Genomic DNA, 16,054 nt, shown 5'->3' with positions numbered 1-16,054 from the left:
AAAACAGGAATAATAAAATAATCAGGATGAGTCATGACGATCATCTCAGTCATCATTGAGTCATTGAGACACTTTCCGAGGGCTTTATTCCAATCAATACTTTTATTAAAAAACAACAAGCCCCACAATTTGTCACAGAATATATATCTACAACCTGTTGATCTTGATGATGAATCATTAATCTGGTTTGATCTGAATTACTGTTGATCAGCAGGGTCGGACTGGCTGGATATCAGTCTGATAATGCGGTCACATGGAAAAACAAAGATATTTAAAGTGAAATTACACATTTAGTCGTTAACAACCACTCAAACAAATATAAGTGAATCAACATTATACATCAGATTGATATTAGCTGCCTGGTCATTACCACCTGTGTCAGTTAAGCTAAAACTAAGGAAGAGGAAAATCATGGAAAGTTAAATAAAAAACAAATTAAACAATTAAATGTTTCCTTTTTGATTGATGGGATGAAGCTTTCTGGTGATCTCTTGTTTTTAGTGGGATGTTGCTGATGTCAGCAGGATTCTGCTCAACAAAACAAACTGATTCAGAAAGAAAAGTGAAACCAAATAATGAGAAAAGAGCCCACAATAGCAATCACATACTCGCTGAAAAGTCTCTTCAAGATATTAACAAACTGTACATTTCAACACAGTGGGTGTGGTGGGCGGTGTAAGTGGTCTTAGGAGGAGTTCCTGGGACCTGAGAGCCTGAGTCTGAGCTCCTGAGCCTCTTCCTTTGTTGGCAACATTCTCTGATTAGGTACACTGTGAGACCCACACAGATGAGGAAGAGGAAGCTCATGCCAATAACCTGGGGTGTGGGGAGAGTACAGACACACACTGTGTATTTTTAAACAATGAAATATTTTGTTTCTCTTTGATCATGTAAAAAAAAGGTTTAACTCACCTGAGACGTAGCATTCCACTCTTGTGAGAGGAGCATCAGCTCTTGTCTGGTGAAATTTCCTTCACTAATTGGCTCACACCACTTCTGTGGAGCTGCCTTGTCAACGAGCACAAATTTACCCTCCCAGTATGTCTTAGCACAGGTGAAGTACTGGCCGTCGAGGAACAACAAGATCAGCCACACGAAAGCAGCCACGAAACTGGTGAAAGTCTTCTTGATGCACTCATCCCATCCTTGAGTAAATTTGGACTTGCCACATTTGCATTCTTGAGTGATCAACGTCACGGTGGACTCATCACAGCTGCATCCTTGAGTGATCAACTTCAAGGTGGACTTTTCACAGCTGCATCTTTCAGTGATCGACTTAAAGATTAAGACGTCACATTTGCCTTCTTGAGTGTTCAACGTAAATTGGGACTTGTCACAGCTGCATCTTTGATCGATCAACTTCAAGGTCTTCTCATCACAGCTGCATCTTTTATCGTTCAACTTCAAAATGAACTCATCACATTTGCATCCTCGAGTGGTCAACTTTAAGATTAACTCTTTACGTCTGAATCCTTGAATGATAAACATCAAGATGAAGGCCATGATGGTGGAAACGATGAAGAATGCTGATGACAACCGTTTGTTCCATGTAGGATTGCAAGGACACTCAAACTCCAGCTCCACCAGCTTCTCTAGTCCCATGAGGATAAACCAAAAACCGCATTTGACACAAGAGGACTCTTGCTAAATGCATCTTTCAGCTTGGAAAACCATTGTATTTTAGGTTCCATACTAGAAACTATGACTTGATTTTCTCACCTTTGTTGTGGGAAGTTTATAGCAGGAGATCTGTTGAGAATCAAGACCCTAAGTGCGTGTGTCTTTCTTGTTTTCTTATTGAGGTTTCAAGGCACAGTCTAACAGGCAGCTTGCTTCCTGTCAGCCTGGGCACCGAGCAGCACTCACGCTGATTTTACGCTGCAAAAGCGGATGTGTGCATCTACAGGTCTTTTCTGAGAAGATACATTTGCAGGTCTCTCTTTTTTGAGAAGAGAGTCTAGTCATGTAGGCAGGATGTAGTTTAATAAAAGCGCCTTGCAAATTATTAAGCATCTCTCTTGAACATAAGGGGTGAATCATTTCTGCCCAGTCAGTCTTTATGACAATACAAGGAAAATGATGTCTCCAACTTATATATCATCAGAATCTCTCACTTCTAGTTATTCTCCAGTGTCACCAGTGTGTTATTTACTGGGAGAGGCTCCATGTGCTGTGTACATGTGAGAACAGTCAAACAAAAGTGGAGAGACTACAGAAAGTTTAATTCCTGAAACCCTGTTTCAACCGCTTCTCTTTATTGCTTCACTTCTGCACAGTTTTTCCTGGAATATGTTTTAGTTTTTGCTTTATTTGAATTTCTGCATGGAAGATTACGTAAAGTTTTTGCTCTTTGCAACCGTAATCTGCCTTCCCACCGCCATAATTTCAACAATACTCTGTGGTAACGTTTTGGTTTTCCACACGTAGGAATCCACTGGGTGAACATGAGGGTCCTGGTTGAGGAGCTGCACAAGGTGATGGTGATCCAGGCTGCGGACAGCTGGTACATCAGCCAAACATCTCTACATTACTAGACCATCACACTCAACGTTGCTGTCAGGGAAAACGACACATTTGACCATAACAAGTTGTCAAGATTGAAATACAGCTTCTATGAATTGCACAGGAAAACATGTGAAGTGATTATACACTTTTGAGAGTAAAGAGTTGATGGAATCCTTCCAAGCTTCCAAATTTGACATAGTTGTGACAGATCCTGCTGACGGAGGAGGGGTCCTGCTGGCTCCCCACCTCGGGTTGCCTGCACAGAGACGCGCCGATGAAGCGGATGGACAGCGCCCTCTTCTGGATAGAGTTTGTCATGAGACACAAAGGTGCAGCTCACCTGAGGACTGAGTCCTACAGGCTGCCCTGGTATTTTCAAGCTGCTGATCTCTGGCTGATGAGAGTGGACTTTGTGTTTGAGTATCCCCGTCCCACCATGCCTAATGTCGTCTATATGGGAGGGTTCCAGTGTAAACCGCCAAGCCTTTACCTGAACACCTGGAAGAGTTTGTGCAGAGTTCAGGAGAACACGGAGTCATCATCATGTCTGGGGACTTTCATTGCTGAGCTTCCTCAGGATCTGGCTGATCAGATTGCTGCAGCTTTTGCTAAAATGCCTCAGAAGGTCATCTGGTGATACAAGGGTGCCAAACCAGCAACTCTGGGCAACAACACTTTACTGGTGGACTGGATGCCACAGAATGATCTCTTAGGACATCCCAAAACAAAGCTGTTTGTGGCTCATGGAGGAACGAACGGGGTTCAGGAAGCTCTCTATCACGGAGTTCCCATCACTGAACTTTCTCTGATTTTTGATCAACCTGATAATGTGCATAGATTTGAAGTGAGGGGTGCAGGGAAGCTCCTGGATTTTTTTTTCTATGACTGAAGAGATCTTCTTTCAAGGTATTCAGGAAGTTTCAAGCAATTCCTCCTACAGGATGAACATGCAGAGGCTCTCCAGACTGCACAGAGACGCGCCGATGAAGCCGATAGACAGCTCCCTCTTCTGGATAGAGTTTGTCATGAGACACAAAGGTGCAGCTCACCTGAGGACTGAGTCCTACAGGCTGCCCTGGTATTCCTATCACTCTGTAGACGTGATGCTCTTCTTAGCTGGAATCACGCTGCTCATTTTCATGACCTTTGCTGCTCTAGTACGATGCTTGTGTTCTAGATGTGCGAGAGCAAAAAGTAAGCGTGATTAAAAAAAGACATTTATTCAGAATTGATTCTATCAGAACTTGAAAAATTATTATCTAAAAGCAAATTTCACATATTGTGTTGTGATTAATGGTGTATTGAAATAAAAATATTATAAAACTGTTGGTCTTGTTCAGGTAACCTGGAAGAGAATATTGCTTGATTTATTTATCTAACCAAATGGCTCCTGATATTATTTATGAATTACAAGATTACAAGAATATTATTTAAAATAGGAATAATAAAATAATCAGGATGAATAATGGGCGATGATTCACCCAGTCAAATCATTTCTACTGTATTTTAGGTACCAAAAGGGAAAAACACGATTTTGTCAAGAACAGATTTTTCAACAATTTCAGCGTTCCACAGGATGTGCTAGAATAATCAGAATCTAAAATGTATGTGTGTAAACAAGAGCGAATTAGAGAGAACAAAAGAGAGCTTTAAATCAGTGGATAAAGAGAACTTCCTCAGTCATCATTGAGTCATTGAGACACTTTCTGAGGGCTGTATTCCAATCAATTATTTTATTAAAGAACAAAAAACAAGCCCCACAATTTGTTACAGAATATATATCTACAACCTGTTGATCTTGATGATGAATCATTAATCTGGCTTGATCTGAATTACTGTTTATCAGCAGGGTAGTATCTGAAGCCTGAATGTGTTTACTTGACTGTATAAATAGGAGCTATCGATGTAAGCACTTCAGAGTTCTTCACCAACAGGACCACGAAACCTCCCCGGGCGAACTGCAGTGTCCGATAGATACCTGACTGTTCTCTCCAATAAACATATGATAACCAAGTCGGTGTCTACGAAGATTCCTTTCTCATCAGCACCTCTCGACCACCACCAGAAGAAATTCACCACAAAGCTGGCGTCACGAACAGGATCGGTTGTGGCTGTCTTCTTCTCCATCTGCTTCCTCGGACCAACTCCCGCTCCAAGCCGGCAAGTAAAGTGAAGAGTTTTTCTCATATTGGGGTTCTGGTTAGTTCAATTAAGCTTTTGGGGGAGTAATTTAGACACACTGTAAAGATAATTAGTTTGGGTGTACATTTTTGTGTCGATGTTTTAGAATACTTCTTCTAAATTTTTCAATTTGACCTTTTTTTTGTTTTGTGAAAGACTGAAGTAGTGGCTCTGGAGGAGAGACAGGCCATGAGATTTATTGCACTGCTCATTTCAGCTAAAAAGGACAGCTGATTCTGAATTTATCTTATTCGGTCTGTACACTGTGTTATGTACAGGATTGGCAACTGAGCGTGCTGGCACGAGGAATGTGTTGGTGTTATGGCCAGGAAATGATGTTATAGTTTTAATAGCCGCGGTGTTGGATCGCAATACCTCACATGTGTCACTGCTAATCCGCGTGTTCTTTGAATGAAGACTTCAAGAAGAAAAATACCAATTTCAAAATGTATTGAGCAAATAGAAACAATTCAAGATCCAAATATTACAGAGCTCCGGGCCAGTTCATAACCCTACAATAACAAAGTCAAATGCCAGGGCATGAAGTCTGACAACCTAACTATCCCTTGACCCAGTCTTTCATAGAAACACATATGTAAATCATTGATGCTAATTCAGTCCAATCCAGTCCTTCTTCTTGGATGACCTCATCTTCTTCCCGTTACATTGAATGCTGACACAGTCCTTGTTTTCCGTTGTTTCCCAAATGGCCAGGTGAAAGTTCAGCTTCTTGCAGAGGAACATATCAACACCAGTAAACTATGCTGTCAAGTTTTACGCTGGGGGTTTAACACTTCCCGTCTGACTGTCTCCTGCTGATTACAACTATCTAAACAACAATCATGTCAAGGAAGGGTCAACTGACTGCTTATCTTTACTCTTGCTAAAGATTATACTATCCCTTACTTCTAAACTAACTATAACAGAAAACAGAAACGTATAGAAAAAAGCAAACACAATTCTCTTCAGGACAGTTGTCCCAAAGTCCTGTGTGTCTATGGTGTCTATGAAGATTCCTTTCTCATCAGCACCTCTCGACCACCACCAGAAGAAATTCACAACATCTGTATTCCAGAAACTGAGACCTGGGAACACTGGGAATGTTATTAGCACGTGTCTCACTAGCAGGGTCAAACCATAGCTGTGTGAAACTGCTGGTTAAATCAGATGGAGAGAATAAGAGCACAGATTAGAAACATGAGGGACAGGGACAAGTCAAGGAGAAGGTGGTTTTCAGCAAGGTGGAAAGTCAACATGTGAAGGTATTTAACCCTTGTGTGGTGTTCGGGTCTGTGGGACCTGTTTTCACTTTTTATTAAAAGAAAAAATGGGGCTAGTAGAAGTGTGGAAATTGATGTTCTGTGTACCACACACACATTACGATACCACCCACACGCACACACACACACACACACACACACACACACAGCAGGCCTAGACAGGAGGAGGACAGAGTGTAGGTACACAGAACATCAGAGGGTCAAATGTGCGAGAAAATGAGAGCAGACAGTGTTGACAAACAATGTTGCAACATTGTCTGGGAACCGCAGGTGCAGAAACACAAAGGCTTTGCCAGTGTGGTTTCTTATCACAACCGGTGAAGATGGCCAAAAGGTACTCTGCGCAGAGGGCCCTGGAATTGATTTTGGAAGATAGAGAAGTTTTTGATGATGATGTAGAGGGAGAGGATTCAGAAGAAGAGGTTTCAGAATTTGAGGATCACATTTCTGAAAATTCAGAGTCTGACAGTGACTCTGAAGAAGATGATGAGATTGAGCATCAGCCAGTTCCAAAACATAGACAAGCCACAGGACCAGGCCGTCAGCAGCCATCCCCAGGACCAAGCCGTCAACAGCCAGCCCCAGGACCAAGCCATCAACAGCCAGCCCCAGGACCAAGCCATCAGCAACCAGCCCCAGGACCAAGCAGTCAGCAGCCAGCCCGAGGCCCAGAACAAGCCAGTCAGCATGGAGCAAGTGAGATGTCAAAAAATTCTGAAATTGAATGGTCTTCTCGCCCAAGAAAAGAGCCACCCCGCAAGGCTGCCAATGTGATTAGGATGCAACCAGGGCCAACACGGATGGCAGTTACTCACACACAGGACATCAAGTCTTCTTTTGAGCTTTTCATCCCAGATTCCATCCAGGAAATTATTCTTGACTGCACTAATTTAGAAGGAAGACGTGTTTTTGGAGAGAGGTGGAAGGAAATGGACCAAACCCAATTACATGCTTACTTCGGAGTTCTCATCCTTGCTGGAGTTTTCAGGTCCAAAGGGGAATCCGCAGAATCCCTGTGGGATGCAGAAACTGGCAGAGAAATTTTCCGTGCAACAATGTCTCTGGAAAACTTTCACATCATTTCCAGGATTATCCGCTTTGACAACTGAGATGACAGACCAGCTCGATGGCAGAGAGACAAACTAGGTGTCATCAGGACAGTGTGGGACAAGTGGGTGCGCCGCCTCCCCCTGCTGTACAACCCTGGGCCAAATGTCACCATTGATGAACAGCTGATGCCATTTAGGGGCCGCTGCCCAGTAAACCTGCAAAGAATGGTATAAAGATCTGGGCTGCCTGTGATGCCACTTCCTCATATGCTTGGAACTTACAAGTCTACACAGGGAAACCTGATGGAGGAGCCCCCGAGAAAAACCAAGGAATGAGAGTTGTCCTCGACATGTCTCAGGGACTCAGTGGACACAACATCACATGCGACAATTTTTTTACCTCGCACAAACTGGGACAGGAGCTCCTGAAGAGGAAGCTGACCATTGTGGGAACAATAAGGAAAAACAGGTCAGAGCTCCCACCTCAACTGCTGACTTCAAAGAACAGGCCTGTCAAGTCATCCGAGTTTGCATACACGGCTGACACATCCCTGGTATCCTACGTGCCAAAGAAAGGCAAGAATGTGGTACTCATGAGTTCACTGCACAGGGATGGAAGAATGTGTGACCAGGAACATCACAAACCAGAGATCATCATGGATTATAATGCCACAAAAGGAGGGGTAGACAACTTGGACAAGCTGGTGACGGCCTACAGCTGCAAATGGAGGACTCTACGCTGGCCACTGGTGATATTCTTTGACATGTTGGACATCTCAGCGTACAATGCCTTTGTCATTTGGATGGCATTGAACCCAGAGTGGAAACGAGTGAAGCTCCAGAAAAGACGGCTCGTTCTTGTGGATCTGGGAAAGGCATTGGTGAGACCACAAATCGAGAGAAGAAAACATATCCCCAGAACCCCAGCCTCTGCAGCCATGGTGAGGAGGATTCAGAAGGAGAATGCTGGTGCCCTGTCCACCCAACCTACAGAACCACAATCTGCAGAGCCTGAAGTAAATGTGTGATGCTGTTGCAGTACGTGTCTGGCACTCATGTCTTGTGTGAGAGAGAGAGAGAGGTGTTAGTAAAATTCCTGATCTTTTCATTATTCTAGGTTGTGAACAGCAGCAACAAGAAGAAGCGGTGCGAAGTGTGCGGACCCAAGATGGACAGGAAAACACAATATACATGCATCAAGTGCAAAAAGTATATCTGCAACACACACACAATAAAGCTCTGCCCCTCATGTGTTGTATAGGCTAGTGCAGGCCGCATGCGGCTCTTTGCCTGGTTTCATGCGGCTCTAACGTTCATATCGAAGTTTGGGTTTGTGTTTTTTTAATGTGCGTGTTCGCTTCGCTTGAGTTTAATACGGTTAGGCAAAAAGCGCATACGCGTTAGATGAAAATACCGCAAAGTTTCTCAGTCGGGACAAGATCTTTTGATAAACAATTAGTGTCAAGTTCGCCTTCAAAATGGCAGGAAAAAATGCACAGCCAAACGAGAAAACCTGCACGAAAGCTTCGTGACTCGGTTCCGCGATCTACAATTGAAAAGGCCACAGATTGCATTCCTCGCTGCCCCTTTTAATGTGGAGACGCACTCTTGGAAAGCCCCGCTCGTCACAGGTGAGGCTGCAGCTGAGTTGGAGATTATCGATCTTTGTGAGGAGCACCAACTGAAACCTGCTTCAAGGGAAGGGGCCATTGAGTTCTGGAAAAGTGTGCCAATGGAAAAATACCCCAATGTCAAACGGGCTGCGCTTTAGATACTGTCAATATTTGGTCAACATACGTCTGCGAGTCTGTGTTTTCTACCCTGAAACACGTGAAACCAAAGCATCGATCTGTTCTGACTGACACCCACGTGAAAGAATTGAATACAAGCCAGATTTGAAGAGGATTGTTCAAAGCAAGGAATGCCAGAAGTCCCACTAAGCAACATGCATAGTAAGAGAAAAAAAATATTTTAATTATTATATTTTTGTTTGTGGACTTAGTTGAATTGAGCGTTTGTGTGTGTGAGACAGTGCACACAATGGGCCAGATTCACGAAGCGTTCTTACGAACAAATTTGTTCTTAAGTCCCACTTACGAACAGTTGACGAAGATTGTGGCATTCACCAATTTCTTCTTATCCTGGATTTATTCGTAGGTAAGAACAAATCCTACGAACACTCAGGAGTACTCTTGCGCACATTTCAGTGCCGACATGTTGGCATGGTTGTGTTTCTTCTCTTGTGCAGTTCAATAAAATTCAATATTACAATGATAATTCTGTCATATTTATTTATTTATTTGTTTATTTCCTATTTTTGGTGATTTACGGAGAATTTTAAAATTACGTAAATGTGCCAATGACTTAACATTAATCAACCAAATTGGAAACCATGCCAAAACTGTCTTTTTATTTGATTTTATCTTGATTTATTTTATTAGGGGATCGAGGATATGCCCTGGCTCCCTGGTTTTGACACCACTGACCAACCCTCAGACTCCACAGGAGTTTTATTCAATCAGATGCATGCGCGCAGTCGCTCCACCATTGAACGCACCATCGGCATGTTAAAGGGGCGCTGGATGTGTTTGGACACAGAGCCACAACCCCGTGAGGATGTGCGTCCTGACGCAATGATGGGGCCAGACTGCAGGCACGCGGTTCACGTTCGAGCGCGATTAATTGCCCGTTTGTGAATAAAATGCATTATTGACACAATCCGAGCACAGCTTTTACACGTTTATTTTTTTTACATTCTTCTTTTTTTACATTCTCGTTGATTTCTTTAAGCGTGTTGGCTATAGTCATCAGGGTTGAGGCAATTTTATCAAGCGTGTTAGCCATCGTTTCTTGATTGTTCAACACGGCGTCAGAAATCAGGCGTGGAGAGGCAAGCTTTGGGCATTTTGCTTTGGGCATTTGGCTGCTTTTTGCTCCGTCTACAGGGTCCTGCTGCAGTTCCTTTTATGGGCATTAGTGGGCGGTGACTTATGCTAATCGTATGTTAATTAGACTCACCTGGCACGCGCTTTCAATTTACGAACAGATGGCATTCATCAATCTAAGAACACAGCTGCGAACAATTCTGGGGCTTACGAACGCGTTGGTGAATCCAACGTAGGGTTTTCTTAAAAAACTTCTTAAGGACAACTTAAGAAAGAATCTAAGAAGATTCGTAAGAACATATTGGTGAATCGGGCCCTATGTTCATTGTTGAAAATGACTGGCCTGTGGTCTGTAGAAGTCAAATTCTGTCATTATCATGTTGGTGTGTGACATTTACAATAAATCTGGCTAAGCAGAGGTCTGTGTGTGTGAGGAAGGGATGAGGTGATGAGGTGATGTTCATGTGTGCCCATGTGTATGATGTGGCTCTTTGCGGTAACACAGTAAAAAATAAGGGGCCAGATTCACCAATATGTTCTTAAGAATCTTCTTAGATTCTTTCTTAAGTTGTTCTTAAGAAGTTCCTTAATAAAACCCTACGTCGGATTCACCAACGCGTTCGTAAACCCCAGAATTGTTCGCAGCTGTGTTCTTAGATTGATGAATGCCATCTGTTCGTAAGTTGAAAGCGCGTGCCAGGTGAGTCTAATTAACATATGATTAGCATAGGTCACCGCCCACCAATGCCCATAAAAGGAACTGCAGCAGGACCCTGTAGACAGAGCAAAAAGCAGCCAAATGCCCAAAGCAAAATGCCCAAAGCTTGCCTCTCCACGCCTGACTTCTGACGCCGTGTTGAACAATCAAGAAAGGATGGCTAACACGCTTGATAAAATTGCCTCAACCCTGATGACTATAGCCAACACGCTTAAAGAAATCAACGAGAATGTAAAAAAAATAAGAATGTAAAAAGAATAAAAACGTGTAAAAGCTGTGCTCTGAAACCGGTCTCTCTTATTTTTTCTTTTTGAAGTGAATCAAGACTGTTAGACTAAAACTGTGACAATAATGCATTTTATTCACAAACGGGCAATTAATCGCGCTCGAACGTGAACCGCGTGCCTGCAGTCTGGCCCCATCATTGCGTCAGGACGCACATCCTCACGGGGTTGTGGCTCTGTGTCCAAACACATCCAGCGCCCCTTTAAAATGCCGATGGTGCGTTCAATGGTGGAGCGACTGCGCGCATGCATCTGATTGAATAAAATTTCCTGTGGAGTCTGAGGGTTGGTCAGTGGTGTCAACAACCAGGGAGCTAGGGCATATCCTCGATCGCCTAATAAAATAAATCAAGATAAAATCAAATAAAAAGACAGTTTTGGCATGGTTTCCAATTTGGCTGATTAAAGTTCAGTCATTGGCACATTTACGTAATTTTAAAATTCTCTGTGAATCACCAAAAATAGGAAATAAATAAATATGACATAATTATCATTGTAATATTGAATTTTATTGAACTCCACAAGAGAAGAAAACACAACCATGCCAACATGTCGGCACTGAAATGTGCGTAAGAGTACTCCTGAGTGTTCGTAGGATTTGTTCTTACCTACGCATAAATCCAGGATAAGAAGAAATTGGTGAATGCCACAATCTTCGTAAAATGTTCGTAAGTGGGACTTAAGAATAAATTTGTTCGTAAGAACGTTTCGTGAATCTGGCCCATGGCTCTTAGGCTCTGACTGGTTGGCCACCCCTGGGCTAGTGGCTAAAAGGCCATGTGTTCAATGGGGCTGATGTGTTGTCTTGACTGATATATTTACTCTGTGTTCATGTGTTCAGCTTGTGTTGTGCACCTGAATGGGTTAAATTTCAAGTTCAAAGAAATAAAAGTCAGTAGTTTTGAAAAACCTTGCTTCACTTGTAAATTTGTTTACACTCATCATACACTCATCACTCATCTTGATTTTAATTGATTTTCTTTATTATGTTTTAAATAATAAGTTATAAATGTGACCTAACAAAGGTAAAGGGCAAATATTAACCATATATATTGTTTATACTGCTTGTAATTGGGATAAGGTAAACATCTGTTCACTATCTTAACATAAAAGTGTTTGATTGTGAGGCATTAAAAGCCACAAAATGCAACGGGTCCATCAAACCCCCCAAACGCTGGCTGAGTAACAACAATATTATACAAGGGTTAAGGGTCAAATCAAATCAAATCAAATCAAATCAATCTTTATTTATATGGCACTTTTCATACGCTAGGTAGCACAAAGTGCCTCACAAAGGATAAAAACAGCAAAGAGAACAACAGAATTAAGAAAAGGACAGACACACACACCTGCATACAACACACTTACACACACACCCACACACATAACAAGCTGAGGCAAGCTGAGACATGGCTGGGCACCGAGACCTGAGGCGAAGGAGACGCCACCTTTGGAGGCCCACCAGGCCGAGGGAGGTCACGGTCCGTGACCACAGGTGGTACCGCCACAAAGACCACCCCGACCCGGACAGTCCGGAGGCTCCACACCAAAGCACAGAGCCCCCTAACCACCCAGTCCATGGTCGACAATGGGAAAGCACCTCCAGCGGTAGACCGGAAACATCTCCCAGCCTGGCAGGCCCCCATGAGGAAACACCATGAGGAGACACTGGAGCTAAAAACCGAAGGACTGAAACAGTAAATGGGATAAAAGGTATAAAAGCTAAAAGCTGAGGAACTAAGAATTGGAGTAGTAAAACAGTACTAAGACTACTACAACAGACTAAAACAGTAAATGGGATGAAAGGTGTAAAGACTAAAAACTGGGAATAAGAACTGAGGGAGTAAAACAGTACTAAGACTAAAACAGACTAAAACAGTAAATGAGATGAAAGGTGTAAAGACTAAAAACTGAGAGATTAAGAACTGAGGGAGTAAAACAGTAAAAGTGTCAAGTAAAATAAGGATAAGACATAAAATAAATTTAAAATAATCAGAAAATCAATTAAAGGCTTGATTAAAAAGGTGTGTCTTGAGCCTCTTTTTAAAAATCTCAACAGTCTCTGCGGCCCTGAGGTTCTCCGGCAGGCTGTTCCACAGTTGGGGACCATAATAACTGAAGGCCGCTTCCCCGTGCGTTTTAGTGCTTACATGTGGAATGGTTAAAAGGCCGGTGTCGGAGGACCTCAGAGTCCGCGAGGGATGATAGAATAAAAGCAGGTCAGATAAATAAGTCGGGCCAAGACCATTAAGACATTTAAAAACTAGTAAAAGAACCTTAAAATCGATCCTGAAACGCACGGGTAGCCAATGCAGCGATTCTAAAAACCGGTGTGATGTGCTCCCGCCCTCTGGTCCTCGTCAGCACTCGTGCAGCTGAGTTTTGTAATAATTGTAGGTTTGTGATGCTCTTTTTTGGAAGACCAGAGAGCAGGGCATTACAATAATCTAAACGACAAGAGATAAAAGCGTGCATCAGCACCTCCGTGCTGGCCTGAGAGAGAAACGGGCGGACTCTGGCTATATTTTTCAGGTGGTAAAAACCTACCTTGGTTATGTTTTTGATGTGGAATAAAACTAAGCTCAGAGTCAAGGATCACACCCAGATTTTTTACAGATTGAGATGGCTTAAAATCCTTCAATTTTGGAAAAAGTTTCTCTCTCTGACCTTCAGGACCAATAACTAAGGCTTCTTTTGTCCTGGTTGAGCTGTAGGAAGTTTTCTGCCATCCATGACTGGATATCTAGAATACAGTTAAAAAGGGCATCAACTGGCCCTGTGTCATCAGGAGCCACGGCGATGTACAGTTGCGTATCGTCAGCATAGCTGTGGAAGCTGATGCCGTGGCTCCTGATGACATCCCCAAGAGGAAGCATGTAAAGATTAAAAAGGGTTGGACCTAAAATTGACCCTTGGGGAACCCCACACTTTGTCTCATGGATTCTCGAGGAACATGTATCCATACTTACAAAGAAGCTTCGATCCTGACATTTCACCTTGTCTGTTCCACACACTCCCCTATGCATTCTTATCGCTGCTCAGTGACACCATATTTCAGTGCCAAAGTCCTTTTCTGCTAGGAAGGTTGACAGTGAAGAATCTGTTTTGTTCTCCAGCCACAGAATAGACTAAGAGGCTACACAAAGGTAAAAAAGTCTATTTTAAAGTCATATTTCCCAGGATTTAAAAACGAAATAATTGTGTTTTCAGGGTATGACGAAAAGCTTACTTGAATCGTTACATTTTATGACTTTTTATTGTTTTAGTAATGCAAGTGTGATTATAGAGGAGGCATTACTTTATCACACACAGCTTATGGACAGTCAATAATCATCTCAATCACGTTTGTCTTTGTTAGATCTCTTCTAGAGGCAGGGTAAAAATGCAGGTCCTCTGGTTGTGGATGGCTCTATGCTTCCTCTGCCCGACCGTGGTCCACGGTGGGAAAGTTTTTTCCGATTGACGGGAGCCACTGGGTGAATATGAAAGTCATTATCGAGGCCCTTCATTCCAGGGGCCATCAGGTCTCAGTCGTGCGGTCATCAGACAGCTGGTACATCAAAGAAAAGTCTCCGTTCTACAATTCAATCACGCTTGATAGCCCTTCGGGATTTGACGAAAGCTTCATAACGACCTTCGTAGCCAGGCTGTTGGAGATCCAGAGGGAAGGGAAGTCTTTCTGGACACGTTACAAACTGGAAATTGAACAGGCAGAAAAGACCCGGGAGATGTTTGAAAAAACATCTGAGTTTGCTAAAATGCTCTTGGAGAACAAAGATCTAATGCAGTCAATAAAAAACACCAACTATGACCTTGTCTTCACAGACCCTGTTGCACCAGTTGGCGCTATACTTGCCAACTATTTAAAGTTGCCTCTGGTTTTCAGTGCCAGGTGGACGAGTCATGGTGAAGGTCATTTTGATATCGCACCTTCTCCTATTTCTTACATTCCACTCACAGGAACACAGCTGTCAGATCAGATGAGCTTTTTTGAGAGACTCCAGAATGTGCTTATGTTTGGGTTCTTGCAATATCAAATCCACTGGAATGTCGCACCAATCTTTGAAGGCTTAATTAAAAAATATTTCGGTCCAGGCACCGACTACATCTCCCTGTTTCAAGCTGCTGACCTGTGGCTGATGAGAGTGGACTTTGTGTTTGAGTATCCCCGTCCCACCATGCCTAATGTCGTCTATATTGGAGGGTTCCAGTGTAAACCCGCCAAGCCTTTACCTGAACACCTGGAAGAGTTTGTGCAGAGTTCAGGAGAACACGGAGTCATCATCATGTCTCTGGGGACTTTCATTGCTGAGCTTCCTCAGGATCTGGCTGATCAGATCGCTGCAGCTTTTGCTAAATTGCCTCAGAAGGTCATCTGGAGATACAAGGGTGCCAAACCAGCAACTCTGGGCAACAACACTTTACTGGTGGACTGGATGCCACAGAATGATCTCTTAGGACATCCCAAAACAAAGCTGTTTGTGGCTCATGGAGGAACGAACGGGGTTCAGGAAGCTCTCTATCACGGAGTCCCCATCATTGGACTTCCTCTGATTTTTGATCAACCTGATAATGTGCATAGACTTGAAGTGAGGGGTGCAGGGAAGGTCCTGGATTTTTTTACTATGACTGAAGAGATCTTCTTTCAAGGTATTCAGGAAGTTTTAAACGATCCCTCCTACAGGATGAACATGCAGAGGCTCTCCAGACTGCACAGAGACGCGCCGATGAAGCCGATGGACAGCGCCCTCTTCTGGATAGAGTTTGTCATGAGACACAAAGGTGCAGCTCACCTGAGGACTGAGTCCTACAGGCTGCCCTGGTATTCCTATCACTCTGTAGACGTGATGCTCTTCTTAGCTGGAATCACGCTGCTCATTTTCATGACCTTTGCTGCTCTAGCACGACGCTTGTGTTCTAGATGTATGAGAGCAAAAAGTAAGCGTGATCAAAAAAAAGACATTCATCCAGAATTGATTCTATCAGAACTCGAAAAATCATTATCTAACAGCAAATTTCACATATTGTGTGATTAATGGTGTATTCAAATAAAATTATAAAACTGTTGGTCTTGTTCAGGTAACTTGGAAGAGAATATTGCTTGATGACAGCACATGTGACGGCAGCAATTAGGACCCAAAAGCAGCACTCT

The 16,054-nt window shown here is 43.0% G+C and overlaps 2 protein-coding genes and 1 pseudogene across 9 annotated transcripts in view; 2 read left to right on the top strand and 1 right to left on the bottom strand.

Moving 5' to 3' along the window:
* Positions 1-16,054, bottom strand: part of LOC130521725 (uncharacterized) — a 36,760-nt gene that overhangs the window by 16,706 nt on the left and 4,000 nt on the right. Inside the window, exons 1-3 of one of the 8 annotated variants that reach the window (XM_057025466.1) lie at positions 3,555-3,678; positions 913-2,761; positions 155-816 (exon numbers count right to left, since the gene is read on the bottom strand). Coding sequence is in view for 1 of the 8 variants with exons in the window: in XM_057025472.1 (XP_056881452.1) it covers positions 913-1,602 (690 nt within the window). In the remaining 7 variants the exon portion in view is untranslated. Of the gene's footprint in view, positions 1-154; positions 846-912; positions 3,002-3,554; positions 3,679-16,054 lie in introns of those variants that run through there. The other 7 variants (XM_057025470.1, XM_057025468.1, XM_057025465.1 and 4 more) reach the window with 7 other exon arrangements.
* LOC130517841 (UDP-glucuronosyltransferase 2A2-like) lies at positions 2,903-3,833 on the top strand. Its single transcript, XM_057020010.1, is given in 2 exon segments — positions 2,903-3,391; positions 3,393-3,833. Coding segments are annotated over 2 exon segments (810 nt in total). The 3' UTR covers positions 3,714-3,833.
* LOC130521715 (UDP-glucuronosyltransferase 2A1-like) lies at positions 3,965-15,968 on the top strand (annotated as a pseudogene).

Source organism: Takifugu flavidus, chromosome 2 (genome assembly GCF_003711565.1).
Source record: "Takifugu flavidus isolate HTHZ2018 chromosome 2, ASM371156v2, whole genome shotgun sequence".
NCBI lineage: Eukaryota > Metazoa > Chordata > Actinopteri > Tetraodontiformes > Tetraodontidae > Takifugu > Takifugu flavidus.
This window is presented reverse-complemented; position numbering and strand designations above follow the sequence as displayed.